Genomic DNA, 27,125 nt, shown 5'->3' with positions numbered 1-27,125 from the left:
ATTAAAAAGATAAACTGGCAAAATGACAACACAGTCCAACACAACTCATCATCATCAACATGTGCAAGAACAACTCTATAAAAATAACTTTTATATTTAATTTGGATTGTAGTCGCCTTTCTGCTCAGTACATCAATATATTTAAGGAGTTTGCAACTTTTTACTCTGGTTTTAAATAAGGCACATAACAACATGTAAGATCTTACTATAAACTAACTTGACATCCCACAAGTCTCTTTTCACTGTGTGTACACAGTCCAGTACACACAGTCCCATGGCACGGGAAGTACAATCACTCCATAGAGTTCTTATGTGGTGATAGGATTCAGGGGTTTGGACCGTACGACGGGTTGTAGGGTAGTTGTACGAATTCGTCTGACTGTGGTGGTGGGAGGTAATTCTGGCCTGGAGGTGGGATGGGATATGTCACAACTGGAGAGCGAGCTGGATCAGCTAAAAAAGACAAAAACAAACATTTATTGTTATTGAAAAATGAGTTTTCCAATCATTCATTTTGTTTGCATTGAAGGTTTTATTCTTTCTTTTAGTAAGTATACTGGCTACATTATAGTTTTTATTTGTGACACTTGATGTATTTGTTTGTATAAAATGTGAAAAAATATTCTTATGACCCCAAAGTGTGATGATATTTTAAGTGCTTTCAATGAAGTCATTGTTTTACTTCATTAAAATGACAAAGGGTAAGCTATAGCATTGGGGCAGCATTTGCCCCCACAGCATGCTATTGGTGTCCTACCACTAATCTATTCTTTTCCTATCTATTGTGATTTTGAATGTAAGCAAAATTGTCTATTATAGTAATATCATCAGTGACATGACATCATCTGGTCATATACAGTACAGTTAGCAGAAGATAGCACTTGATCACATTACACAGAGATCACTGACAGAGAGCGCAGTCTGATTTCACACAACATGTCTTTGACAATTCTTCAAACTAACAAGATGGTGAGTTCTAGTGCAATGACGAAAAATGAGACAACAATCCAAGAACTCAGAGACAAGATCCGAGCTCAGTCGGTGATAGCTTCCAGGGATCTTCAAAATGAAATTTCCACTTTGAATATCCTGCTGGGCAATGAGAGAGCCAGCTGGGGAAAAGGGCAAAATTGGAGGCTCCGAGAGTTGGAGCCGACAAAAGAGCAGCTGGTCAGACAGAAATCCCTTAAGAAACTCTACACACACAGGGAGAAAGAGACCAGGAGAGAATTGGAGTGGCTCCAAAGGTACCTCGACATGGACAGGTACAAAGGAACATCAATCAAAAGAAGAAACTGCTGCGAAAAGGCAACGGGGAGCAGCAAGTGGTGCATTCAATTAGCCAAGTGGAGGTAATGGCTGTGGTGCAGACGGAAAGAGAGAAAAACACAAATCTCAAAAAAACTAAAGAGACATCCAGTCAGGGGTATGAAGGTGAACTCCTCAGTGCCAGGCAACAAGTCCAGGGACTACAGCATGAGCTAGAGAAAGAAACACGGCTCACGCTGCCAGGGTGTCCAAAGACCTGCCCCTGGAGAGAAACCTGAAGGCTGAGATTGATGCCCTCCATCGCAAGTTAACTAGGGAGATCAGTCTGGCTCAACAAAAATCTGAGCAGGAGCTGGTTCTCAAGAGAGAGCTGCTGGAGCTGAAAACTCAGCTCAGCTATCAGCTCTTAAACTATGAGCTCACTTCAAAGGTCGAGGCAGAGAGAATAAGAAAAGCCAGCCTCCTCAAGAAGACATCACAAGCCATGGAAAGCCTGAAGAGAAGCCTAAAGAACTATCTGAGGACCAGCCAACCCGACAAGAGCTTGCCAATTAATTTAGAGAACGAACAGGACAAGTAGTCTTTTTTCTTTTCTTCTCTTTTCAGCAATAATAATAAAAAGAATGTAATAAAAAATTTTAGTCAGTGTGTATTTCCTGTATATATTGTTGTATATAGCGTGTGATTGTACTGCCAATCTTTTAAGAACCGGCGGTGTCACTATTCTGTTCTATTCTAAAATGCTGATTTGATTTGGTTCACTAATGAATATTTTAGTTGGATGATGAACATGGGATTGACTTAATGTCAGCTTGTACCCAAATGTAACTCACTGATGTCTTTTAATGATTTTTAGACGATGGAGATCTATGGCACTGAAGAATGAATGATATAGGCTTTACCTACACAGGTGAAATCATTTTTTGGGTCTATTCCGCAGTTAGACAAAAACATAGATTATCACTGGACCTGACCTTTAGAACTGGGTAGCCTACTCTGAGTTTGAGGTAAAAAAAAAACCAAAACGTGGGGTCATCCCTATGTTCCCACAGCCCTATGTTCCCTCAGCCATATGTTCCCTCATTTCTAACTTTTGTCGTCACTGAAAATTAGGCCCTATGTTCCCTCAGCCCTATGTTCCCTCATTTCTAACTTTTGTTGTCACTGAAAATTAGGCCCTATTCCCACAGCCCTTTGGTCCCACCATTGGTTGGGTTTAGGCAATGAAGAAAGGAGTTGGTTAAGTTTAGTAAAAAGACCAGGTAGAGGCTAGACAGGCCAGATAGATAGAGTCCAGATAGGTAGAGAGAGTCCAGAGGGAACATAGGGCTGAGGGAACATAAACACAGATCCCTTAATGTGAACCAGATGTTTGCACAACTCACTAGCTTCCAGGTACGAAGGTGGTGCTGTGGGCATGGCTGAGCCGTGTTGGACAGGTACGGGCTGGTAGCCGGGGTAGGATGGCTGGTGTTCATAGGGTGTGAGTGGCAGTTGGGGTGCGTTGACTCCCGGGATGACTATTACAGCTAAAGGTGAAGACATGAATTTAGTTCAGATGCAAAACAAGGTAGAAACACACAATTACATTACAATTACATTTTGAAAAATACAGTAGGCTACAACATTGCTATCTTGCCAAAACGGAGCTCACTGATTATCATTTTGTTTAATATTTTTCACAGGTAGTGGGGTATGCCTTAGTCAGGACTTCCTGGAGCCTCCACTGGCTGACTTGCTACTGATCCAGGTAAAGAGACAAGTCTGAACATAACATAGCAAACTGACAAAAACAAAAAAAAACAAAGTTAAGGAGCTGTAGCTTACAGTTGCTGCATGGTTGATTTAATCAGTAGCTACTGGACAGAGCAAATTTAGCTGTTTTCTATGCCTGCTAACAATGTGTTCACTGCAGAACTGACACTCCTTATTCTGACTTAACTGTCCACTAGGATGGTTAGCCTTAGTGCTAACTTGAAAGTTACACCACCAGCTATTTTTGTTATGATATTTGTTGGGCCTGATTAACAAGTGACGCAAATGGTGTAAAGGCTCTACAACATGAGCTGAATGGAGAAAAATGTGGAACAGAATTGCTATCACTATGTATTATGCATTGTAAGGTTTTATTGCTGCCTGCACAACTCAAACTGAAACCAAAAACATGTCCTACCGTTGTGTCCTTTTCGACATTTCTTATACATCAAGCAGCAGGGACATAGACAGCAAATGATGATAATCACAATGACAATAATGGCTAGTATCATTATGGGCACGATGATGATGATTGGGTGTGGCGTGTAGCGTCTGGAAAGCCTGGTGAAAACCCCCCAGAAAACAGCACATTTTAGGTATAACAGATAAAGCAATCACATTTTTAACACAGATTTTCTTTTTCTTTCTTTTTTTTTTTTTTAGAATACTCATAGATAATTAGCCAGTGAATTGATGTCACTGCTTTGTTCTTCCTCTACCATGTTCTGTAACGGTCATAGGAGCCCACCTTTCAACATGACCTTCCTTATATGGAGTTAAACGTTTTTCCCATTCATCGCAGCAGTATATTCTGTCCCCGTCTCCACAGCAGTACTGTGAGCCACATTGCAGTTCTTCAGTCTGGCCTGTAACCCCATGGCCTCTACAGTTATCAGCTGTGAGACATAAAACACAGGGTGAGGGAGAGAGGCTAAACTCCACAGTTTACAGTTGCCTTATTTGTGTAAGTTGAACACAACTGTACATGTGTATACAAGCTCAGTCTGACTTGATATGGATCATTTTGGTCTCACCTGGTGACTGAACGGGTCCCAAATATCTTAAATCTACCGAATAAATACAAAAATAAAACTCACCCCAAATGGTCGGGAGCAGGATCACACACAAAACCCACACAAGACTGTATAAGACGCTTGAAGTCATAACTGACATACAGTAGGTACCGTGGTGAGAAACTTTGTGCTCTGACTACACTGAGGCAACCGTTTCAACCTGTCTGCCTGCACCACCCATGTGACCCAACAACATTCCTTTCATATGAAACACTTAGGATGGTCTGGTATTGCATTAAATCAAACTTGCCCCCGGTTTACCCCCTTTCCTTTATTTCACAAGGTCTAATTGAGATCAAAACCATTATTCATACTGTATGTGAGCTGGCGAAGATGACAGCTTGATAAGAGGTGTCAATTATGAATACAAACAGACAATAGAAACATTTACATGTTTCAACCACAAACCACAAACATCTCATTGTTGTGTCATTGTGAAGAGGATGCATGAGATTAGAAGGTTATAAACACAGGTACAGCAGGGAAGTCTGCATCCCAGACAGGGCCAGGGCTAGATTTTAAACTGTCTTTCAATTTCTAGAGTTTAACTTGAAGTTTTCACATCAGTTCAACAGTGGGCCTGGATGGACTATAGGCTTGAGAACATGGCTGAGTCAAGGGGTCAGTTGTCGGTCTGAGAAATTAAGCTCACTTCGTGTTCAAAAAACTGCAATCCTCTCGGCTTCCTCTGGGGGCTGGTGTCAGAAAGCAGCATTCTCCACAGACCCCCATGTTAAAATTGCCGACTTTACATCCTCAATAAACATGATCAAAGCCTGGTGTCAGAACGTTTTTTGGTCTCAATCGATAGTTTCTACCCCCACACACACTCTGAGGGGGGTGAAACTCTACCATTTTACTATTATTAGGTTAAAATTCTGGCCAATTAGGGCGCGGAAACGTTGAGTGACAGGTCCGAGCAGCTCTGTGGACAGCTGCTTCGAGGCCAGTGGGCGGGTTCTCGGCCGGCCAATCCAACATGGCGCTGTTCAGGCCGCCATATTTGAGTCACTCCCCAAAACCAATGGGTGACGTCACGGATGCTACGTCCATATGGGCCGAGTCCAGTGACCTCACAAAGTAACGTAAGTCATAACGGTTTGTTTTAGGGCACCGTTTCTAAATCATGGTTGTGTGCATTTCCATGAACTCAACACTTTGATAAAGCACCGAGAGCTGCATTATGAAAAAAATAGCACAAAAAATTTCACTTTGGATAATATGTTACCTTTAAATTGCAATTTTTCAGGAGCTGATCTATTGGGTCATAGGCAGAGAATCTGACCTATCCCTCTGTTCAGGTGTCAATCAGACAGAACAGCAGCACAGCAAACTACATTTATTACCCGAGGATGTCTGTATACACAACAAACACTTGGTACATTTTAGCTGTTAACAATGAAGGCCTCTAATAATACAGGACAAAACAATGGAGTCATTTAGTGTAGGTGGGACATCTGGGATCATCTGGCCCAGGAGCCACCCCCCATGTCTAATTTTAGTCTCTTCTGCAAAATGACTTCCTGCAAACTGGGGACTCACAGTTCATGGTTCACATTTGTCTGCTTTTAACTCCTTTATAGTTTAAGTACCATTTGCTAAAATATTTCCATACATCTACATATACCTTAAGTAACTTTCTCAACACATAATGCTTGCTAGCAATGTTTTAATTTAACAAAACTTAATACAGGATGGAAATGATATGAACTTGCAGACACTCAGGCCACTGGCAGGATTACGTAGCACTGTTTTATGTTCCCTTTGCAGTTAAGCAATTCAGATGTGGCTGCAATTGAGTGACTCCACCCAAATTTACTTTGAGTATTTGTATGTCCTATCCAAACACTGTCCTCTGAGCTGTCCTTTGTTTCGTGCCAGCACTTGTAATTTATCTCCCAACTATCAGCTTTACTCCTCAGATACTGTATGTTCAAACCCATTCAGCTCATACACTACTCTAGAAAGCAGATCTAGTTAGTTTCAGGAAGTAAATTTATATGTACTGTATAATCCCTTTGTGGTTTGTGGTAGGCAAAAATCTTGATTACGGTATAACCTTCTACGCCGCAAACTCAATGACCAAAGTTAGGGAGGGAAGCAAAAAATATATTTTATTGAACACAAAAGAATAAATTGAGGGTTTTTAACAATAAAAGTCATGTAAATATATTCTCATATTAGCATCAATGACAACTATTCTTGGACGAGAAACAGACGGAACATGAATGGCTATAATCCAAGCACACAAACACACAAATAAAAACTTTTCAACTTAAGTCACCTTGTCGAATCAACACTGGCCACAAGACTAAAAATCACAGGCAGAACATACAAGTATATGAAGCTAGACCTGAGACAAAGGGCATGCCTACAAAGAAATTTAGATAAATCAATTGGTCGACATAGGAAACGCATGCACATTCCTCACAAAAAAAACTATTTTGCAGATTACAAGTTGATGTGTGACGACATTATACCCCTTTTTTTTAGCTTGTATGTGGTCTGTCAAACGTCAGGAGGGTTAAATAAGCCACAGCATAGATGTGACTGGAAGTCTTCTGAAAACTGCACCCGTGACATTCACATATAATGGAATATGTTAGGTACTATTTTCTTTGACCACAACAAAGGACACTGAAAATAAAATCAGGCAACAGGGTGACTCAGAAGTCCAGTCTGTCACATGAGCTGTGACTACATACAAGAAATAAAGGTCACTTTAGTAAAAACTAAATTTCAAGTCTTTTCAGTCAGCAGAAAGAGGAAGTAATGGCTTTGCTGCAAAAACACAAAGGAAAGAAAAGTGACAAGGCAGAGCAAAACAGGGGGGGCTTGTCTGTTAATTTCTTTTCCATCTATTACTTTTCCAAAAACTTTACTGTTACATTGGTGATGTCTTATAAAGGCAATAGTGATGGCAATGACAAAAGGAGAACTTATGATTCGACAGAGTAATGAATAAGAAACAGATGATCTGTAAAGATTCATAAAAAACTCTCTGAGTCTGAGGTGTTTCTAAAGGAACTAAAATGACAAGGCTACACAGTTTGATGGCAGTCATATTGTTCAGGATACACTGAAAAACATGGTGGGAGGGTAAACTTTACGGTAACTTTAACTCAATCTTTAAAGAGACTTGATAAAAGTCATATGGCTGAGAAGGCACAATCGTTTCTTGCATTAAGTATAACGTCGGTGTTGGTGGCAGATGAGACGGGGTGAACGTTGGGTTGCTCGAAAAGTGATCAATCTCCTTTGGTTAACTGATTTCAAAGCTGCCGATGCATTTTAGCTCAGTTAAATGTGCACAACTGTACAATGAGAAAATGAAAACAAGTGAAAGAGTGAACAGATGAATGAAAAAAAAAAGAAAAGACAAAACACATAACATCTTAAATGTGAAGTGATCTTATCCTGTGTGCCACTGCATTTACTTTGTTGAATTTACATGTTGAATGTTCCCTTTTTGCTGGGCATTATAAAATAAATGCTAAATGAGAAGGCTTCCTGCAACTTCAGCACTAAACAACTACCATGACCTGGATGACTGAGAACTTACACAGACCTTTTTGCTGGGGAGTTATAAAAAGACATACCTCATATCATCTGAAAAGCACTTTATGGGTTTGAAGTAAACTGGAAAGGGCTCAATTAAATCCAGTCATGGAATCTGAAACTCCCTCTGCCAAATTTGATCATGAATGTGACTGTGATCACTGCGGATGGTGGATTAAGGAGGTCAAGCATGTTTGTCCAGTGCACTGTGTAGACAGGGACTCGGAGGGACATGTTGAGGCACGTTCAGATGCCTGATGACGAAGCACTTCATCTTCTCTTTAATATCAGACTTAGTGGTTTCATGTTTAATTCACCAAGATGACTATGGCAGAGCCACTGAGAAATATAAAAACAAAAAGTAAATCTCACCACTTGTATATTGTAAGTCCATGCAGAGCTGAGGTGTCAATATTTTTCACGTGGTAACTCTTCCACAGCACTTTAACAACTACTTATGTGTCATTCAGATTTCCACATTCAACCGCCGCAGCATATGACTCTTTCTCATATTGACTCGGATCACACATTTTCCAGTTCTGCAGCATGTTTAAAGTGGCTGTGAGCATGGCGCTGTGTGGTCCATCATCCGGTCCTGGGTGCAACAAAATCCGGGTTGTAGGCGGGTTGGGAAAGGAAATCCGGGGGGGCGTACGGAGCGTTGGGCTGCGGCTGGGCGGGAGGCTGCGCCGGGTACGCTGGCTGGTTGGGGTTGAATGCAGCCTGGCTGTAAGGCGTTGGGTTGGGAGGGTAGGCTGGACCAGCTAGACACAGAAAGAAAACATGGGTTAAAGAATAAAATAAAAAAAAGTCACCATGAATGGATCATTTCCTGTTTCCACAAGATGCAGACACCAAGTCCAGACTGTGTAACACCGGCAGCAGATACTTCCGTCTGCAGCCATTTTGACCAAAATTGCATGTTCACTATGACGTGTTATTACCTCATGGTAAAGGGTGTGTAGACTTTGTGTTTCTAAAAACACTGTGTAACCTTTAGCTCTGTGTAGTTATGTTAATCCTAAAACTCCCCAAGACTTGTCCATTCAACACAGATTGAAAGACACAGTATTCAAGGAAAGTAATGTTGCAGTTGAAAATGAGCCATTTGGCTAACACTGGCACATGTACAGTAGTGTCGATTAATGTGTCCCTACATAAATAAAGAAACAGATACCGGTAAATAAATACAATAAGTTAAGTAATGTTCATCATTTGCAAAGATGTGCATTTTTTTCATGAATTCCTACTTGCTTAATTGCTACAACTGACTAGGCTGCTGCGCTCAACACTCCACCCCTCCATCCCCATGCCAAATTGATTTAAGGGATAGTTCAACATTTTGGCAGATTGGCCCATTGCCATAATCCTTACAGTTTTAGGAGTAGGTTCGTTACCTTTAATTGTTGGTGCAAGCTATTTTTAGATCGGCGGAGCAGAGCCATGAGCTGCTCAGAGCTACGCTACGGAGGCTAATGGGATTTCTTGGTTTCCATCATCAAATTCATCAAATACATCAAATACACAATGGCAATGGGCCAATTTGCCAAAATGTTAAACTATCCCTTAAAGGGACAACGAAGAGTTTTGGAAAAGCGAAGCGTTTTCACACTACATTTATGAGCCTCCGCGCGCACCGTATAATTCTTTGACCGGCGCAAGACGGACTCAGGGGTCAGAGGTCCGAAGACGATCACATACCGTCGTAGTTCCAACCATAAACGGCGATTCGGCGGCGTTATTCTCATGACTCACCACGAAACCGAAAGTAAGGAAACGCTGGTCGGCTCGACCAGCATTTCCACCACCACTAATAATAACAAAATAACGATAGAGACAAAACGATATATTTATCGAAAATGGGCCCATTAACAAGTGTGGGTAGCGGAGATTCATTCACATTAATGTGAGACTTTTTTATAACCAAATAGAAACTCCTCGTTGTCCCTTTAAAAAAAAAAAAAAAAAATCACACAAGGCTTTTTTGCGTTTGCCTAAGTTAACAGGGTGGGTTTCCACCCTAGCAGCTGCCTGTGCTGTCTGTGGCAGATGAGCCGGATCATTCAGACACAGTTCACTGTGAGTTCACCTGTGAGGTGAGCAGCTAAAATAAATGTAATAAATACATATTGCATAACATTAAACCAACATTAAGGAACTTTTCAACCTTCAAATAATATTTTCATAACTTTTGTGATGGTACATCGACTTACAACAGGTGGAATGACACCTCTGTCATGGCCTCAGGGGGTCTGAATCGCCTTCACTGGCACTATGCAGCTTTGAGGAGCATGGTAAGAACCGGCTCTCACTTAAGTTTCACTTTCATGAGCCACGACGGGGAGGGCGCAGGCAATGCGGCACCTTTCGGTCGGATTATGTATGTGTGTTGCAGTAATTATCATCTTGTGCACACCAAGAGGAAGACTCAGATGATTAACTGCTAACATTTATTGTGGAATGATGTCATAATGTTGCGGCAATCAACTGTCCTTCTAGCCTAGAAATCTAGACGCACCCTAGCGGTAGCAAAAATATTTGCTCCGTAGGTGGGTCTAGAAACGAGCCGTAGGAACTTTTTGAGTCTCGAACACCGATTGTGTTCACCAATCACAGCGCTCTATCTGTTTAGAGAGTCGTTGGGCGGGCTTAACGCGATGGCGACGTAGATTTTAATTGGCTTGTCAGGCTAACGTCATCCTGCTCTTTGCTCTGATTAGTCGTAGCGCTACCCTATTGCGTGCAGAGGCAGTTTGAAAGACAGCCTTCATCCCGCCCCCTGGATTGAGCCGAGGTCTACCGGTCGTTTCCAGACTATACATTTTAGTGATATAGTCTGGCTTGTCAGGCTACTGTCCTTCAATAATGCTCATTAAATGTCAGATTGACGTCTAATTTTTTCCAGTGGCACAGTGAGCAGATTAATCTGTCCATTAATCTTTTCATTTTTCCTTCCAATTAACAATTATGTTATATAATGTTAGAGACATAGACATGTGTTCCAGTGGGTAAAATGTTGTCCATTAATGTAGCAGGCGGAGCAGCTAAATCATCCTCTGAAGACGAGCATGCAGACACATGCAGGTTATATAAGAGGTTATAGGAGGTTATATAAGACAGATGAGTAATTAGTTCATTTGCCCTTTTATTTAACTTTTGAAGTCATAGTTTTTTTTCTCCTTCCCATAAATGCAAAATACAAATTTTTGTTCTCATTTTCAAAGTTGGAGTTATCACATCACAATTGCACTCTGATTATTTTCACCCTGTGAGACTCACTGGCTTCCTGATAGGTCGGAGGTGGTCCCGCTGTGAACATTGGCGCTGCTGGGTAGGGCGTCGTGGGCATGGGCTGAGCTCCGTAGCCCTGGGGCATGGGCTGGGTCCCGTATCCTGGCTGCACTGGTACGGGCTGGTAGGGCGGATACTGGGCCCCCTGGTAGACCTGAGGCTGGCTGGGCGTTGCGATGGCCTGCTGGGGGTACTGCTGAGCCGCACTGGTGACCACTGTTGTGTGAGTAGTTGTTGCTACCACCGCTGTAGGCAGACACAGATGAGAAACACATTGATTACAGACTAAGTAGGCAGCTCAGTTGCAGTCGTGGATGAAAGAAAGCATAGGGGAGCACAAATACATGTTTAACTTTTCACTTACTCTGCCTATTACAACATTTAAACCAAACGAGAAGCTCTGATTTCACAGGCAGTGTCTCTGTTAAATGTGCAGTAAGCCTCAGCTCAGAGTCAGACTACCACTTCTGCATTTATCCAACTGCACAGATCTCGTAGTGAAACTAAGGAAAGAGAGCTGAGAAAAAAATCTACTGAGTCAACAAGCTTCTAAAATTGAACCGTCCATACTTGTACTTGTACTATCTGGCCGTTGCTTTATTTGGGAGCCTCTAAAACAGTTGCGTGGCTTTCATCAGATTACTTTTAATGGAAAAGAATACAGGAGCTCGTGAGTTTGATGCTCACAGAGGAAACTCTTCCCAAACCACTCAGTGTCCTCTGATCATCCAGCTGCCAACATCCAAAACCAGAGAAAAGCTGAGCTACTTCTATGCATGTTTTTAGGTTACAAAATTAGATAAAGCACATACCTGACATTCTCAAGTCTGAGACTCTGACTGTAACTTTAGTTTTTTAGCCTGTGATGTTTATTTTTATTTCTATTGTTCATTAAAAGTAGACTGAATTAGCGGTTAGATATTCCTGTACTATTCAACAATGGATGTATAGAAAACAGTCTCTGGGTTATTTTGATGTGGAGGAAGACGTGATGATTCTCAGGCAGGCCTGGAGTTAAGAGGAGCTTGTTTTTCTGTGTGACTTCTAGGCAGATTTATGATGTTTATTTGCAGCTGACATCAGAAACAGACCATATCCTTAGAAAGTCTAATTGGAACTCAAAATACCTCATCTGTTTGTTCAGATTTGACTTTGTTTTATGAGAGAAACTAGAGGACACCTGTCCCCTTTTATCTCAAATAGTATGTTCTCCATTTTAAGTTTATTGGTTTTAAAAAAAAATCCTCAGTTTTGTATTAGCAATAGAAAGCTAGACTTTTAATCACCACTGTTAGAGGGAGCATGGTACTTACTCAAGTGAAACAGGTGGATATAGCTCTAGAACCAAGCCTACGCCCTTATAGAGAAACTGAAACTGAAAGGCAGCACTGTTAAAGAACTGTGTGTGTGTGTGTGTGTGTGTGTGTGTGTGTCTTTCACCCCCCTCCCCTCACCCACCACAACTTTTTTTATTTTGCAACAGAGTGGGAGCGTTCATGACCACTTCCTGTAAGAAGATGTGGGCGGATCATAGGTTTTTCCCTACAGTGGTGGTCATGGAAACAATGAATCACACGAGGTGGAGCTCTGACATTCTTGGATGGGATCCCAACAGGCATCAGCTCGAGTCAGGGAATCCACATTCTTACTGGATGTGATTTTGACTTCTGCCACTATCGCTTTTTAAGAAAAGCCATTTAGAGAAATGGATCAAAGGGGGCGATGGTTGGTGGGTGACTCTAGTTTGATAACTGTGAAGTGCTGAGAGAAATCTGGCAGCAGGATACTGGGTTAAGGAGGACAAAAGAGGAGATGTAAAGTGCAAAGAAAGAGAGCGGTGGACAGCGGCTGTCCCCGATTACACAAAGCTCAAAATAATGGGAATGTCACATGTCATTGTTTATTACTGAGTAATCAAACCAACTAAGACTGAGCATATCAAACACTCAGCCCAATTTATAATTACATCTGTCTGTTTTTCCCTTCCAGCATGCTGGTCTCACTGCGCCTCACTCAAGAACTGCCACACGTTCATTTTTAAGAGACGTGTCAAGCGACCCAAGATTATTTGTAATTTTCACCAATTTTCAAGCACTTTCTCTTTCTCTCATTTCCTCTGAGATGCAAAGTAAAAGTCACAACTAGTCCAGAGACGTGGTATTCGTCCTGTAAAGACAGTCACATCTACTGACAATGTCGTCGTTGATAGAGTACTATTTATAGCGTCATATTTTTTGGCTCATCTCACGCCACACAGGACACGACTGACTTGTCTTTTTGTCTGCTCTTTTCTGATAGCCGGATTCAAAGCTCTAGAGTGTCTAGTTCCTCTTTCACTCTTGATATTACTATTATTAATATTTTTAATGACCGGATATTATGGAGACTGATTATTACAGTGATGTGGATCCCCTCACTCGGTTGAAACATTAAAATCAAATCAAAATAACAACATGTTTGGTAAGGGGGGATTGGAGGATCTAGACTTCAACTCATTGAAGGAAATCTCACAGAAAACAGTAAGTGAAGCTTAGGATATGAAAATAGGACCCAGTTTCTTTACTACTCCACCTCTGGGGAGCAGAGACAATGAAATAATTCATTCCATCTAGATATGATCTACATTCACAATATAGATGAAACTGTGAAAGGCAGAGTCTTGGTTTGAAACCACATAAGAGTGCTTCCAACATAATAAAACTGTGCTCACTTCCTGACGTCTCGTCTCTACAGTCGTGATAAAAACACAAAAACAAAAGCAGCAGCTGAAGCTAAATGCCTGCTGCTCAAACACTCAAACAACCAAATTATTGCCTTAATCTGACTATAACTGGACGACTGAGTGCATGTAAATGCATGCAGACGTCCATGGAGGACAACAAGGGCTCTGACAACAACAGGGAGAACAGAGACCGTGTATGAAGTTTCCACGTCAAGGAAAACAGACAAGCACTTCTGTTTACATGTGATTCTCATAATAATTACAAAAAATATGCCTGGGACTGTATCTAACTGTTTTACTCACAGGAGATGAGCACCATCACTCAAAGGACAGGGATAGCGACAACAAATTCCATCGAGAGAGTAAAAGCCAAAAATGTGTTGGTTCATCTCTCAATATTTTCCAACTTCCCCTCCCTGTCTGTGGCATTCAGCCACAAGCCCCCCTGGCCTCTACTGTACAGACACAGCCTTTAAAAACAGCTATACCACGTTCCTATTTAGGAAAAACCACAACATTTCTTCAAACATCTGACACTGCAGTTTATGTCAAATAGTATATAAATAGGAGTAGCTGGAATTGTAAATTGATGTGGGCTCTGGTGAATATTCATAACATGAGGACAAGTTCATGTTGGGATTGGTTCATAATGAATGTTAGCAGCATTCCTGTTTATTGTAGCACAGGAACATGTTGCTCACTTCATGGTGGAGAAGATTAAGAATTGTTAAGATCGATTCATCGCTGTTTTTTGGTCTTTTTGTGAGATTTGTTGATGGGAACTCAGAGCATTGTAAAATACACAGGCCCTGACTCGTTAAACAGCAGAAAACAGTATAATCCAGCAATTATCTCTGATGACTAAACAGCAATATCAACCTGTGGGCTACACTGCTAACCAAAAAAGCCAAGTGAAACTTTCCATTGTAGAACATTTGATGATAAGCACACAACAAAGTCATACATGAAGTATCTGTGGCTGTCACCGTCGCACATCTTTGCAATATTCTCATGATTGTGTGAGCATTAGATCATTTTGAGCTCTGCCTCAGTGTCAGTGTTATTAGTGAGACCAGGCTACTGCAGTAATGAAAGTCATGTGGTGGGTGGGCCAACAGTCCTGGAATGAGTCCCCTCGTACTCTGCTTTGAAAACTAGACAGATAAACACTCCAACACATTGGAAACCAAGAGTTTGACGTCTTTTAAACAGGAAAGCAACCAGACACTTCATGTGTATGTCGACGCGGTTGAGACAGCAAAAACAGCTATACAAAAACATGTGGCTTTTGTGCAGAGAAGCCACATACAGTATGGGCAGCGTCATGTTGCAGCACCTGTAGCATGTGGCTACAAACTGTCAATTCAATTCTCTCTGATTTCACCAGCTGCTTAGATTTTTATTGTCATCATCACTCTTGTCAAACAAAGTGCCAGCTGAATGAGCTCCATCTCCATCCAATCATCTTCTAATACACATTTTCTGGCCGATCAAATGAAAAAGTAAGTAAAGTAAGTAAATACATCATAGTAAGTTAATACAGTAAAAACAGGATGTGATTTGACATCCCCTTTTAAGTTTCTGTTTTTGTTCTGTTCTCTAATACCAGCTCTCCTCCATGTTAACTTGTCAACCAGCCAGACTTCCTATCCACCTTTTCCGAACGTCAAAAACGTAAGCTTGTTTTGCTCTTCCAGTGGAATTTTGGTTTCGGTAGTCGCGGTAAATGCATGGATTTTTTTTTTTCCAATGACAATCTGTAAAACGCATCATCACACCAGCTTTTAACAATGGATATCACACAAATTGACATCCGCCATAAGCCAGCGTTAATAGATCCATGCGTTTACCACAACTATGACAAAGACTGAAAACCATGGAAACGTAAAAGTACAATTCCACCGGAAATGCAAAACCGGCTTCCGGTTTTGACCATAGATGACATTCGGAAACTTGTGGATTGGAGGACAAAATCTATTACAGAAAACACCATTTATAATCTATATGGTATATCTTCTGGTATACATTGTCATATTTCCCAACTTTGTAAGGCTGAAGTAACTCTTGTTACCTAATTAGTCAAAAGCTGAACTACGCCTGAAACATCTGTTTTGTAATGCCGTAGTTACTTCTGTAGCAAAATTGGGTTTCCCAGACTGCTCAAAAACAACACCTCTCTTACGCCTCTACAGAGAAGGAATGAGTGGAAATTGTGAACTGCGTGTACTGCTGTGAAAAACAGCAGCCTAACTCATGCAAAAAAACAGTACAGATGTATTAAGCTGAACTCTTAAATTCAGATAGAGTTCTGTATTTAAAAGCATCTTCGACATTCAACAGTCAGTGATAATCATTTGTGATTGGCTACTTACGTCGCGGCCTGCGGCATGCCTTGTACAAACAGCAGCAGGGACAGAGACAGCAGCAGATGAAGACGAGCACAGTGATTACAGACATAGTAATCCCAATGACCATGGGCGTTGCTGACGACGACGAGTAGTTGAAAATATCACTGGAAAATAAAGAAAGACTAAATTAACCAAAAAATAAATAAATCAGGTTAGGTTTAGGGTTTCAATTACTTTACTAATTCAGAATAATAGCCGAATGTCAAAGCAGCACATTAACTACACAAGCTGGTACATTTTATGTGATGTTTGTGAAGATTTTAACAGATTGTAGCTTTAGCTTTTTGCAGGTGGTCGGGCACAGGAAGACACCACTTCCTGTTTCTTGGTAGCTACAGTGCAATGCGCTGCAATAACAGATTACAAACCGAATAGGAGAAAGAACCCACACAACAGTGCCAACTGAAGTTACAGGATACTCCTCAACTAGTACAGAAGAAGATAGAAATGATTACCAGTTCTCTTGTTTGTCCTCAGAAAGCTTCCAGAAAGAATCTTGACAGCAGTATCTGTTGTGGCAAGACCCACAGCAAAATCCTATGTAGCAGTATTCTCCTGAGTGATACCTCCCGGAGCCATCTGTATAGCCGTTACATTCCTTGTCACTCCCCCCTGTAAAAGAGCAGAGACAGGCAAGAAAAATGAGACATTAACAGTAATATACAGTAATGTAGAGACAGGCCCTGCTCTATCACCACCAACTAGATCTAGTTGGTGGTGATAGAGCAGGGCCTGTGTCAGGTGGATTGTGACTGTGTTTGTGTGAACTCATGTAATTACATGTAAAAGCCACATTTAAAATTACATTCAGTTTTAGAGCAGAGTTGTTGCTCATCCTTGACCATACCTAGAGGTTCTGTTGTTCACCTTCAAATACACTCAGTTTCCAGGTTATGCCTACATCTATCTAAAAATGAGTGGAATTCCTGCCTTTATGATGGTGGGAGTTTATATTCAGAGGTTCTGGTTTATGGCAAAGGCTGTAGTTTGTTGAATTAAACGGCGTAACAGAGACTCCCTCGTGTCTGCCATCTATCTACGTTAACGTTATATCAACAGTGGACTACATAAACACCTCTCAACATACCTATTATATGCCACAGTTCATGCACTATACAGATCCCAAAAGGACCATACATATAGCTTAAGTTAGCTTAAACTATTTCAATACGATTTACGGAGGCAATTCATTTTATGGCTCTTTCTTGCATTGGCCTGCATAGACTGTAACATTTTTTTCAATAATAATATTACAAATTCGTATGATAAAAGTGACAATCTTACAGTGCAGTGCAAATGCAGTTTGAAAACACATAGCCTAACAACCAAAGCTAGCTGCTGAGTCCCTGAACGGTGGGCTTCTTTGTCGGTGTTAATGTTGGTGCTTTCTTTGTCACTTTGTTGACTTACGAATAAAGAAAGAAGGGGCCGAGCTAGGCTTTTTGAGTCGTATTCATGTAAAACTAATGTTTGGTCATGTTACGTTGAACTTTAAGAGATACCTTCACGTCACTGACATCGCCCAGTTAAATGAGTGAGGCCCGTCCTGTCGTACAGGTCGACGCGAGCTACAAAAGCGCAGTTGACGACAACAACGACACAGGACAGTGCGAGAGAACACGAAAGCGAAAGGCTAGTTTATAGTTTTAAAATCACACTCACCGGATACGCAAGGGGTCAGAGCCACACATAATACCAAGGCAACAACACTGCTCAGGCTGGACGCCATTGCTCCTTCCAGATTCACGGATACAGAGCAGGAAAGTGGGGCTCTCCTCCGGCCGACCGCTGGGAGAGGCAGTCTGGTCTGGTCTCATGTGTTCACGTTCAGCGGCTGCTGCTGCTGTCACGGCCCGGGCTACGTCACCGTCCGGGAAATGACGCGTGCGCGAGCATTTTCGCCCATTCGCGGAACAACTCGAGTTAGTTTCTTTATTTATTTTTTTTCCTTTTTTTGATATATACCGATATGTTTTGTTACTCCTTTCAAATATTCCACAAGTACAACAGAATAAATTAGTTATGATTGATTAAATACAATAATGTAGACGTGAGAGTACATAAACTGGAAGAATAACGAAGCCTAAATATGGTCATACATGATGTTCAAAGTGAAGTAACTAAATATACTAAACAAATAACGAAATAACAAGAAACCTTAATATAATACATCCATGCAAGAAACCAGGGGTGTGGATGAATGCATTAGGTGCATAATGTCAAAGTTTGATATAGCCTAGCTTTTTAAATTTTTGGGGAGATGAATGAATTCACAAAAAATATGACAAAATGCTTTTTTCTGAGGTACGTTTTTAAAAGATTATAAATTTAAAACTTTGCGATAAATATCATTAGAAAATATTGTGTCACAGTTTACACTGAACATTAAGAAATCTAGGCTATTTATATCTATCTATTTCAATTTTTATTTTCCAGTTGCAACTCAAAGTAATATTGTCCACCATACACCTACAGATATCTTGGCCCAGTTTATGGGTATATTTACAAAAGGGACCACAGTCTCAGTCTGACAGCCATCTAGCCTATCTGGGTAGCATCAGTGAATGATTTGAAATGAAACCTCCTCAACCTTATCGAAGAGTTTTTGTGGGAGATTACAAACCTTTTGCCAACATAATTATTCATACCTCCATTCCAAATAATAAGAATTAGGATGAGAAAACAATATTATACTGAAATAGAGCAGGGATCTGACTCAAGCATTTCACAATGAGTGAATCATGTTAATTAGATGGAGACTAAAGAACATGATATTGATGTATGAGCCTTAATAGCAAAGCACCAGATGAATAGCATCAAAAATGATGCAAAATTGTTATGCGTCCCACAGTGTTGGACCACGTTACAAATATAGATCTGTTGGAACAGACATAATGCACGGACAATGGAAACACAGAGTGCTCAGGTTGCATCTGAGATGTGGGCAAAAGGCCACACCTGAGACCAGACCACCCAAACTGCAACAGCTCCAGTCACCACAGTTCGGCTTGTACCCTTTTTCCACTCACAAGATATATAAAGAAATAAAAATGTGACTGACATATTTTACTGAATAAACTCAATCCTTCAAACCAGAAAGGGGCATTGTTTTTTCCCCACTCATTATACCCACATCAATGTGGTTACAATTTTGAGTACACTGCAGAATATTTGGCTCTCCAGAGTCACGGATGTGCAGAGACAGTATAGAACTATTTAGGACAATTAGTAGCCTATTATGTTCAAAATTTTTCTATGATGGCAGATCACTGTCATTGGTGAGAACAGATTGACAATCAGAGTAAATGTGAACTCCTTTTTAGATGTCAAATGAATAAAGATAATACGGAAATAAAAAATAATAACAGATCTGCTAAAACTCTGTATCTGTTACCTGTAAACTGTTTTCAATCTGAGTGGGCTATTCTGTGTAACAGAACAAAATACAACTTGCCTCACCAAACCTTGAAATAAAACAGTGCTAATGCTTGAAGAGATCTGTAGAGGGCAGCAAAATACCATGGCTGTCCATGCAAAGGTGCAAAGACTGAGGACACACAAACGGATTCAGATACCACAGAAATAGATTTCATGTTATGCAGACCAAGTAATTAGCTGTTTTTCAGAGGGAAGTCCAACCTGTTTCAAATAGGAAGCTACAGTTGCCAAGTTCAAGCTTTGCTTAAATTTGCCTGCAGTCTGTGGATTTAGCAGCACTGTGTCATGTTGTTTAAAGGTTTTGTCTCCAGTATTTATATGAGATGGCAGAAAAATAATAGACAGCAACAGCTAGGTCATTAGTGGGATTTCTTCTGTGTTAAACTATATTTTAACTGAATAAACTGACAACTATGCATTCTGAATTTTGACTTCATGTAAACTCTAACTAAATTGAGACAAAGCCTACAGCAGATAGTTTGTAAAAACAAAACAAAACAATTATTTACAATTTTTCCATGTGTTATGAGGAAGAACCCGCTCAGATTCATTTTCTCTTTTTCAACACCAGAGGTCACAAGTGTGTAGAAAATCCAGGCTACTCTTTCAAGTCCCTACAGCTACATCCATTAAAGCTCCCAGGCTGTGTTTAAGTTAGCCACACAATATTTGAGGGAGTATGTCAATTGTGAACCCCATTCCATAACGCGTCAGCATTGTTGACAAACTCCCACAGGTTATTTTGTACAATAAACACCTAAAAGGAAACCAAAACATATCAAGTATATTTTTTACACTCAGACATCTTGATACAAAGAAACTGAGTTGTAAATAAACTACAGTAAGTACTTTTACTCAAGTAGGCCTACTGAACACATCCATTCATTTCAGTAGCTACACATAATAAGGTAGGCCTACTACTACCTGACTTGAGTTCTATGTTATGCTGTATGCCACTCCACTTGAGATGTTATAATATATTAGTCTGCCACATGTAGTCATAAACATGTAGAATAAATTAACAAACAACTAACAGTAGCCTACTACTGTACATGATGGCACATTGCCACCCAGAAATAAGGTCTGTTAGACTATCTGTTAATATAGCAGCATCCACTGTCAGTGAATGCATTAACATGTAGGGGGCATCTGTTTACAACTACTTTATAGTGTGTTGTAAACCATTAATAGATATTACAAGGAAGGAGAGTCACTGTTTAAAGACTGTATCTACACACTGGCACTATTAGGCTACCTTCCTTGTCCTTCCAGATCATTTACCGACCAAAGGGGGTCTTTATTTTTTACTCACTGGTGATAATGTAAAGACATGAGGTTTTGAACTAATGAAGTAATTCTACGCTGTGGCCCCGTGGTCATTTTACCTCAATTAAAGCGTGCAAAATAACCTACTTAAGACAGCAGTGTTTGATCACGTGTTTGACTCATATGGCTGGTTTAGTTTAGTATGTTGTCTGACGTAAACGTCTCGCGAGATCTCCTCGAGAGACTTCCGTCCGGTAAGCCCTTATAAGCGCAGGCACGTCCTCGTCCTTTTCGTTCGTCCTCAGTGCAGGATAACGAAGCACTCATCACCTTCACGGCCTCAAAGCAGACACCACAGTGGGCCAACTCCACTTCTGTCGTCCTGTAACTTACACGGCCCGATAAAGAGGATTTTTCCCGAAAGTGTGCGGTTTATTCAGTGGTAAGTATCTTCCCGTGTTCCGCATCTTTTCCACTCCTTCTGGCTGCTGAGCTAATGTTAGCAGCCATGCTAATGTTAAGACCGGTCACCCGGCAGAAATCACCAGTGGCCGGGCGAAGGCTCAGCCTGTCTAAGAGCAACGTTTCAAAAACACTTTCTGTGAAATATATAATTTTATTACTAATGTTAGAAACCAGTAAGGCGTGACTCTTGATCTCAGAAACCGTAATAACCTTAAACTCCCTCGCCAGTCAAGGCCAACTCAATCGGCTTATGAGCGCTTGCAAACTAACTGTGGCTGTTGTCGCCGAGCTTCTAACACCATCAGATACTGGGGTGTTTCAAAGTCTGTATTTTTTTTTATTCCCTCGGTATTGGCTAATATGGATTATCAAAAGGCTCTCGGTCTATTCAATCAGCTCGCACTTAATCTTTCAGGGTATATTTTTCAGTGGAGGTTTTCTATTGCAGTCACGACTCGTGGTGTGAGTTCTTAGAGGACAAACTCAGCAGCCAGTGTGCTTGGATTTATAATGAAAACACCCTGTTCATGTAGGTTTGGATAGAATTGGTTACATATACATCCACGCGTCTTCCCTGTATTGCCCCTGGCCCCTTTTCCAAGAAGTTGGAGTTGTGGGAAAGTATGGCAGTGATGACTCTGTCCAGGAATGTGTAGACCGGAGTCAGGTTGGGGGGGTAGGGTCGGGTACAGCAGGGAGAGACGGCAACATGTAGTTTTCGGTGTTTCGCAACCAAACAGAATTATTTAAACAGTTATTACGCTGTCGTGATGAGATATCTGTTGCTGTAAGCGCAGTAGTTGATGATCAGTCTGCAGAGAAAATATACTGTTTTCTCCACTGTCGGACAAATACATCAACATTAATGTATAATTTGTGAAAATAATAAACGGATTATTTACAAATGGAAATATCCATTATCGACTGATCAAGAGACCATTTTTTAAATCTAGATTTTATTTGATTATTTCAAGAATATGTCACTGTGAATGTTTGATCAATTGTGCCCAGTATAGTGTTGAGTTACTGTGTGTGAATGACTGAGATACTTTGAATGCAAAGGCTAAAAAAATTTATACTTTATTCTCTTGGGTCTACAAAACCGTCCACAGCACATGTTTCAGTGATGTCTTAACTGTCCTCTCTAGATCTCCTGACAATCATCACAACTGCTGATTATGGATGTGATCTTGCGACGATGTCCGTTCCTGGGTCGTGTGCCGCAGACCTTCTTCCAGCAGTCCAAAAAGTCCATGGTGGTGTACGCCCAGCGATGCCCTATCATGATGGAGCTGGCCTCAAAGCCGATGGCCCCTGCTATGGTGCGGGCCCTCTGTTCATCCTCCTCCCACCAGAAGACCGAGGACACCATTTCTGCTGTTGAAGGTGAGAGTGGCAGACCTTTTTAACTTGAATGAATAATGTACTCTATTAACAAATGAAATATCTGAGTCGGTTTAATTACTAAGTTATTACTACACATGATGCTGCTTGGAGAAATAAACTAATAAAATAAAATAAAAAACTCCTTTTGGCCACTTTCAGCCCCCAAACAAGAAGTGAAGCCCAAGCTGCCTGCTGGTCACCCAGCCCCCCCCTCGGGCCAGGCAGTGGCCTCAAAATGCCCCTTCCTGGCTGCTGAGATGGGACAGAAGAACAGCAGCGTGGTCCGCCAGGTCAGCATGGAGTTCCAAGAGGATGTTCAGGAAGTCCGTACTGTCCAGAAAGGTAAGGTTTGTTTAGAAAAATGTACCAACCTATATGCTTTTCTTTTTTGTGCAGAACTCATTGCTATTTTGTTTTTCTCCTCCCTTTGCCCTCTTTAGAGGTGTCCCCTGCCCAGCTGAAGAAGCCGTCCTTGGCCAGTGCCTCCAAAGGAAGCGGGCGGGAGCCGGCAAATCTAATGAGGACTCTCCTGAAACAGCGTCCTAAAATGGTCTCCCACCTGCTGCAGGACAACTTGCAAGGCAACAGTACGTTTTTATTTTGATGTTGTAACAAGGTGTTCTAATAGAAAACAAATGAGACGGAACAGCCACTCCTGTTTGATCGGCGTGAATAATGACCAAACATGCTGTGACAGCGATCGTATTTGAAACAACTGTACTCTATTCTTTCAATTCCCACGTAATATTTGACGTGTTCTTTGCAAGTGTCGGTACGTTTTTTTTGTTTTGTTTTTGGGACGAATATATTTCGGATATTTTTGGATAAGATAAACTGAGCCTTTCATCATGTTGGAAATTGCTTCATCCGTCAAAATGCAACAAGTGTTGAGCCACATTAAGCAACCCTTTTTTGTCTTCCTCTTCTCACAGTGTCCCGCTTCCATTATGATGACTTCTTTGAGAAGAAAATAGAGGAGAAGAAGAGTGACCACACCTACCGCGTGTTTAAGACGGTGAATCGCCTGGCCAGCGAGTTCCCCATGGCCGACGACTTCACGGGCTCCCTGGCGGAGAAGAGGGAGGTGTCGGTGTGGTGCAGCAACGACTACCTGGGCATGAGCCGTCACCCTCGGGTTGTCGGGTCTATCATGTGAGTATTGAGGCGGTTGTGTGTGTGTGTGCTGTAGGAAGAAACAATCCCGTGATATAATCCCTCGGGTTCAGATGTGCTGACGTCTAATAGGAAAAATATTTTTCTTGCGTGTCCCTTCACTCTGATTGCTCTTCACCTTTTGTCCCACTGGGAGTGCAGAGCTCTGAACAAAAGAGCCTGAGAAAAGTTGAGACACAACAGCAGTAATAATTGACTAGAACCTGACACCCAGTCTTTTTCCTGTGTGGGTGTGGAGTGTTAGTTGGCCTTCGTATACACCTAAACCTTATGGGCCCTGTGTTTTTGTGCTTCATGTTTGAGCTTGCCCAGATCTGTTACTAATTCACACCTTGACTGAAGGTGTTGCTGCTATTTTGCAACTCCTGTGCTTTAATTAGTGTGTTGTTTTTTTTTCTCATATATTGTTGTCTTCCTCTTCTTATATCTGGCACCATTTTTTTTCCCGTTAGCGACACGGACAACAGATGAGGTTAAACTAATTATATCCTCTGTTTCCAGGGACACTTTACGAAAGCACGGGTCTGGAGCAGGAGGCACCAGGAACATTTCTGGGACCAGTAAATTCCACGTGGAACTGGAACACGAACTGGCCGACCTCCACAAGAAAGATGCTGCGCTGCTTTTCACCTCCTGCTTCGTGGCCAACGACTCTACCCTCTTCACCCTCGCCAAGATGCTGCCAGGTACACGCCAGGGTTTGACATTTCCACGCGCAGTTTGTCACTAAACAACGGCTGCTCATGTGTGAAACGGTCACTTCGATGCAAACTCAACCTGCTCTCTGAACTGCTTTAGGTTGTGAGATCTACTCCGACGCAGGCAACCACGCCTCGATGATCCAGGGGATTAGGAACAGCGGCGTTAAGAAGTTCATTTTCCGCCACAACGACGTCGGCCATCTGAGAGAGCTGCTGCAGAAGGGAGACCCCACCAAACCCAAGATCGTGGCCTTTGAGACGGTCCATTCCATGGATGGTTAGTTCAGGATGCTCACACTGATCACTGATCACGATGACAGATTAAAATACCCAATATTTGTCTCCGCGCTTTGTCTAATGGCTGAACTTCACTTTTCTTCAATGCAGGCGCTGTGTGTCCACTCGAGGAGATGTGCGACGTCTCCCACGAGTTCGGCGCCATCACCTTCGTCGACGAGGTTCACGCCGTGGGCCTCTACGGCGCCAGAGGAGGGGGCATAGGAGACAGGGACGGTGTCATGCACAAGATGGACATCATCTCAGGGACACTAGGTCAGCATGTAATCTCTACTCTGGTGATGTTATAGTTCAACATTTTGACTCTCAAACCAGACCAGAATGAGCTTGAACTCCTGCTTCGTTTTCTATCAGGGAACTGATCTTGCATTTGTGATTTGATTCAATTTATTAAACGGAAAACTGCTCGTAGCGATTAGGAATCCTGTTTTCGCCTGATTTGTTGTGATACTCGGGGATCAGACCTCAGCTGTGTCACAAATATGCCTGCGGGCTTAAAGAAGCTGGAGCAGCTCTGTTGTTGCTAGGAGACGGTGGGCTCTTGTTGCGCTCTTATTGAATTACTCTCTGTCTCTGTGTGTCGCTGTCAAGCTGAAGGGACAATTATTTCTAACTGAGAGCTCTGCAGCTCGTGTTCTCCTGCAGCTGCCATTTCAGGGAGATCTAGTCTGTGTATTGACCACTTAAGGGCATTGTGGTGACTTTTTTTAAACAAGATTGTTGGTTTAAAGGAAACAAAATGATGTCTCTGATTCTATTCATTAAATAAAATGGAAGGATAACCATCTGTTTGTCGTGTCTCCTTCCAGGCAAAGCCTTTGGCTGCGTGGGCGGCTACATTGCAAGCACTTCTGCCCTGGTGGACACGGTTCGTTCCTACGCCGCCGGTTTCATCTTCACCACCTCGCTGCCCCCGATGCTGCTGGCCGGAGCCCGGCAGTCCATCCAGGTTCTGAAAGGAGAAGAGGGTCGCACGCTGAGACGCAAACACCAGCGCAACGTGAAGCTGCTCAGACAGATGCTGATGGACTCGGGGCTGCCCGTGGTGCACTGCCCCAGCCACATCATCCCAGTCCGGGTACGTTTTCTTTTGGCTGAATGGCGTTCAAATAAACAAAGAGATGGCTCGGCCCACACAAAGAAGTGCTCAGTCTGTCTCTCCGGTCACTCCCTATTAATCACAGTGCATTTTTTGTTTTTAAGGTGTCAGACGCAGAGAAAAACACCGAGGTGTGTGACATCATGATGAGTCGCCACAACATCTACGTCCAGGCCATCAACTATCCAACCGTTGCCAGGGGAGAGGAGCTCCTGCGTATCGCTCCAACACCTCACCACACCCCTGAGATGATGAAATACTTTGTTGGTAAGATGACGTGATCATCCTGATGCTGTGGAAATGCAATGCGTTGAAAATGAATTACATTTTATTTTATCAAGCAGCTCAAGCTTGTTTGACTGTGGTTTTGATTTAATCATGATATGATTATCTCATGCTTTCACTCTTCTTTTGAAAGGTTAAAGTCAAAGTTGTGGCATTAAATGATACGTTTTAATAACTTTATTGTAAGTGTAACTCATAACTTCATCTCCCTGACCTCTGTTGTTGTGTTTTCTCTCCTCAGAGAGGTTGGTGCACACATGGAAGGAGGTGGGCCTGGACCTGAAGCCCCACTCATCGGCAGAGTGTACATTCTGTCAACAGCCGCTGCACTTCGAGGTGATGAGCGAGCGGGAAAAGTCTTACTTCAGCGGCCTCAGCCACCCTATCTCAGCCTGCGCATAACACTACCCATCACTGCAGGCTCGAGACGGCACATACACTCACACACATCACCCATTCCCCTGTCGCTGTCATGGAATGTATTAATTATCTTTGATAAGTCCTTGTACACATATTATTTAAGATGTTCTATGTCCAGATGTTATATATGCTCCAAATAAAAGATATGGGAGGAAAGTGAACGTCTGTGTTTGTATTTTTCTTTGTTTTCAAGAAACCAAAAATATAGTCTTGCAGTTTCGATAAAAAAGATGTACAGTGTCGAAAGGTATTCACCTTCCTTGGATGTTCCTCATTCATTGCTTTTATAAATGAAATCATGATCAATACAAATTGGCTTTTTTTGCCCCCTAAACTCCTTAATGTTAAACCAGATTTTTACAAAGTAATGTCAATCATTTAAAACAAGATACTGTAAAATAAGTCATTGCATAAATAATCACACCCTTCAAGTTAGTGTTTAGTAGGTGTGTGTTTAGCTCAGTTGGTAGAGCCCCATGTGTTGAGGCTATGGTCCTCACTATCCTGTGATTAAAGGTG

At 41.8% G+C, this 27,125-nt stretch overlaps 2 protein-coding genes across 2 annotated transcripts; one reads left to right on the top strand and one right to left on the bottom strand.

Moving 5' to 3' along the window:
* Positions 1-72: 72 nt before the first annotated feature.
* LOC146987998 (uncharacterized) lies at positions 73-17,926 on the bottom strand. Its single transcript, XM_085775500.1, has 10 exons — positions 17,739-17,926; positions 16,532-16,688; positions 16,041-16,180; positions 10,935-11,192; positions 8,244-8,419; positions 4,122-4,233; positions 3,773-3,920; positions 3,443-3,585; positions 2,655-2,798; positions 73-453 (listed from the first exon to the last, which is right to left on the bottom strand). Exons 1-10 carry the CDS (start codon positions 17,803-17,805, stop codon positions 326-328), a joined length of 1,473 nt encoding a protein of 490 aa, XP_085631626.1. The 5' UTR covers positions 17,806-17,926; the 3' UTR covers positions 73-325.
* A 3,147-nt stretch (positions 17,927-21,073) lies between these two features.
* alas1 (aminolevulinate, delta-, synthase 1) lies at positions 21,074-26,762 on the top strand. Its single transcript, XM_085777562.1, has 11 exons — positions 21,074-21,222; positions 22,394-22,631; positions 22,791-22,973; positions 23,072-23,218; positions 23,564-23,783; positions 24,306-24,490; positions 24,603-24,782; positions 24,893-25,057; positions 25,612-25,880; positions 26,006-26,168; positions 26,428-26,762. The coding sequence occupies exons 2-11, from the start codon at positions 22,424-22,426 to the stop codon at positions 26,586-26,588; spliced, it is 1,881 nt and encodes a 626-aa protein (XP_085633688.1). The 5' UTR covers positions 21,074-21,222; positions 22,394-22,423; the 3' UTR covers positions 26,589-26,762.
* Positions 26,763-27,125: the final 363 nt, after the last annotated feature.

This window comes from Trachurus japonicus, chromosome 5 (genome assembly GCF_045865225.1).
Source record: "Trachurus japonicus isolate A0001 chromosome 5, Traja_1.0".
Lineage (NCBI taxonomy): Eukaryota > Metazoa > Chordata > Actinopteri > Carangiformes > Carangidae > Trachurus > Trachurus japonicus.
Note: the sequence above shows the minus strand (reverse complement) of the source record. Positions and strands in the feature narration are given on the sequence as shown.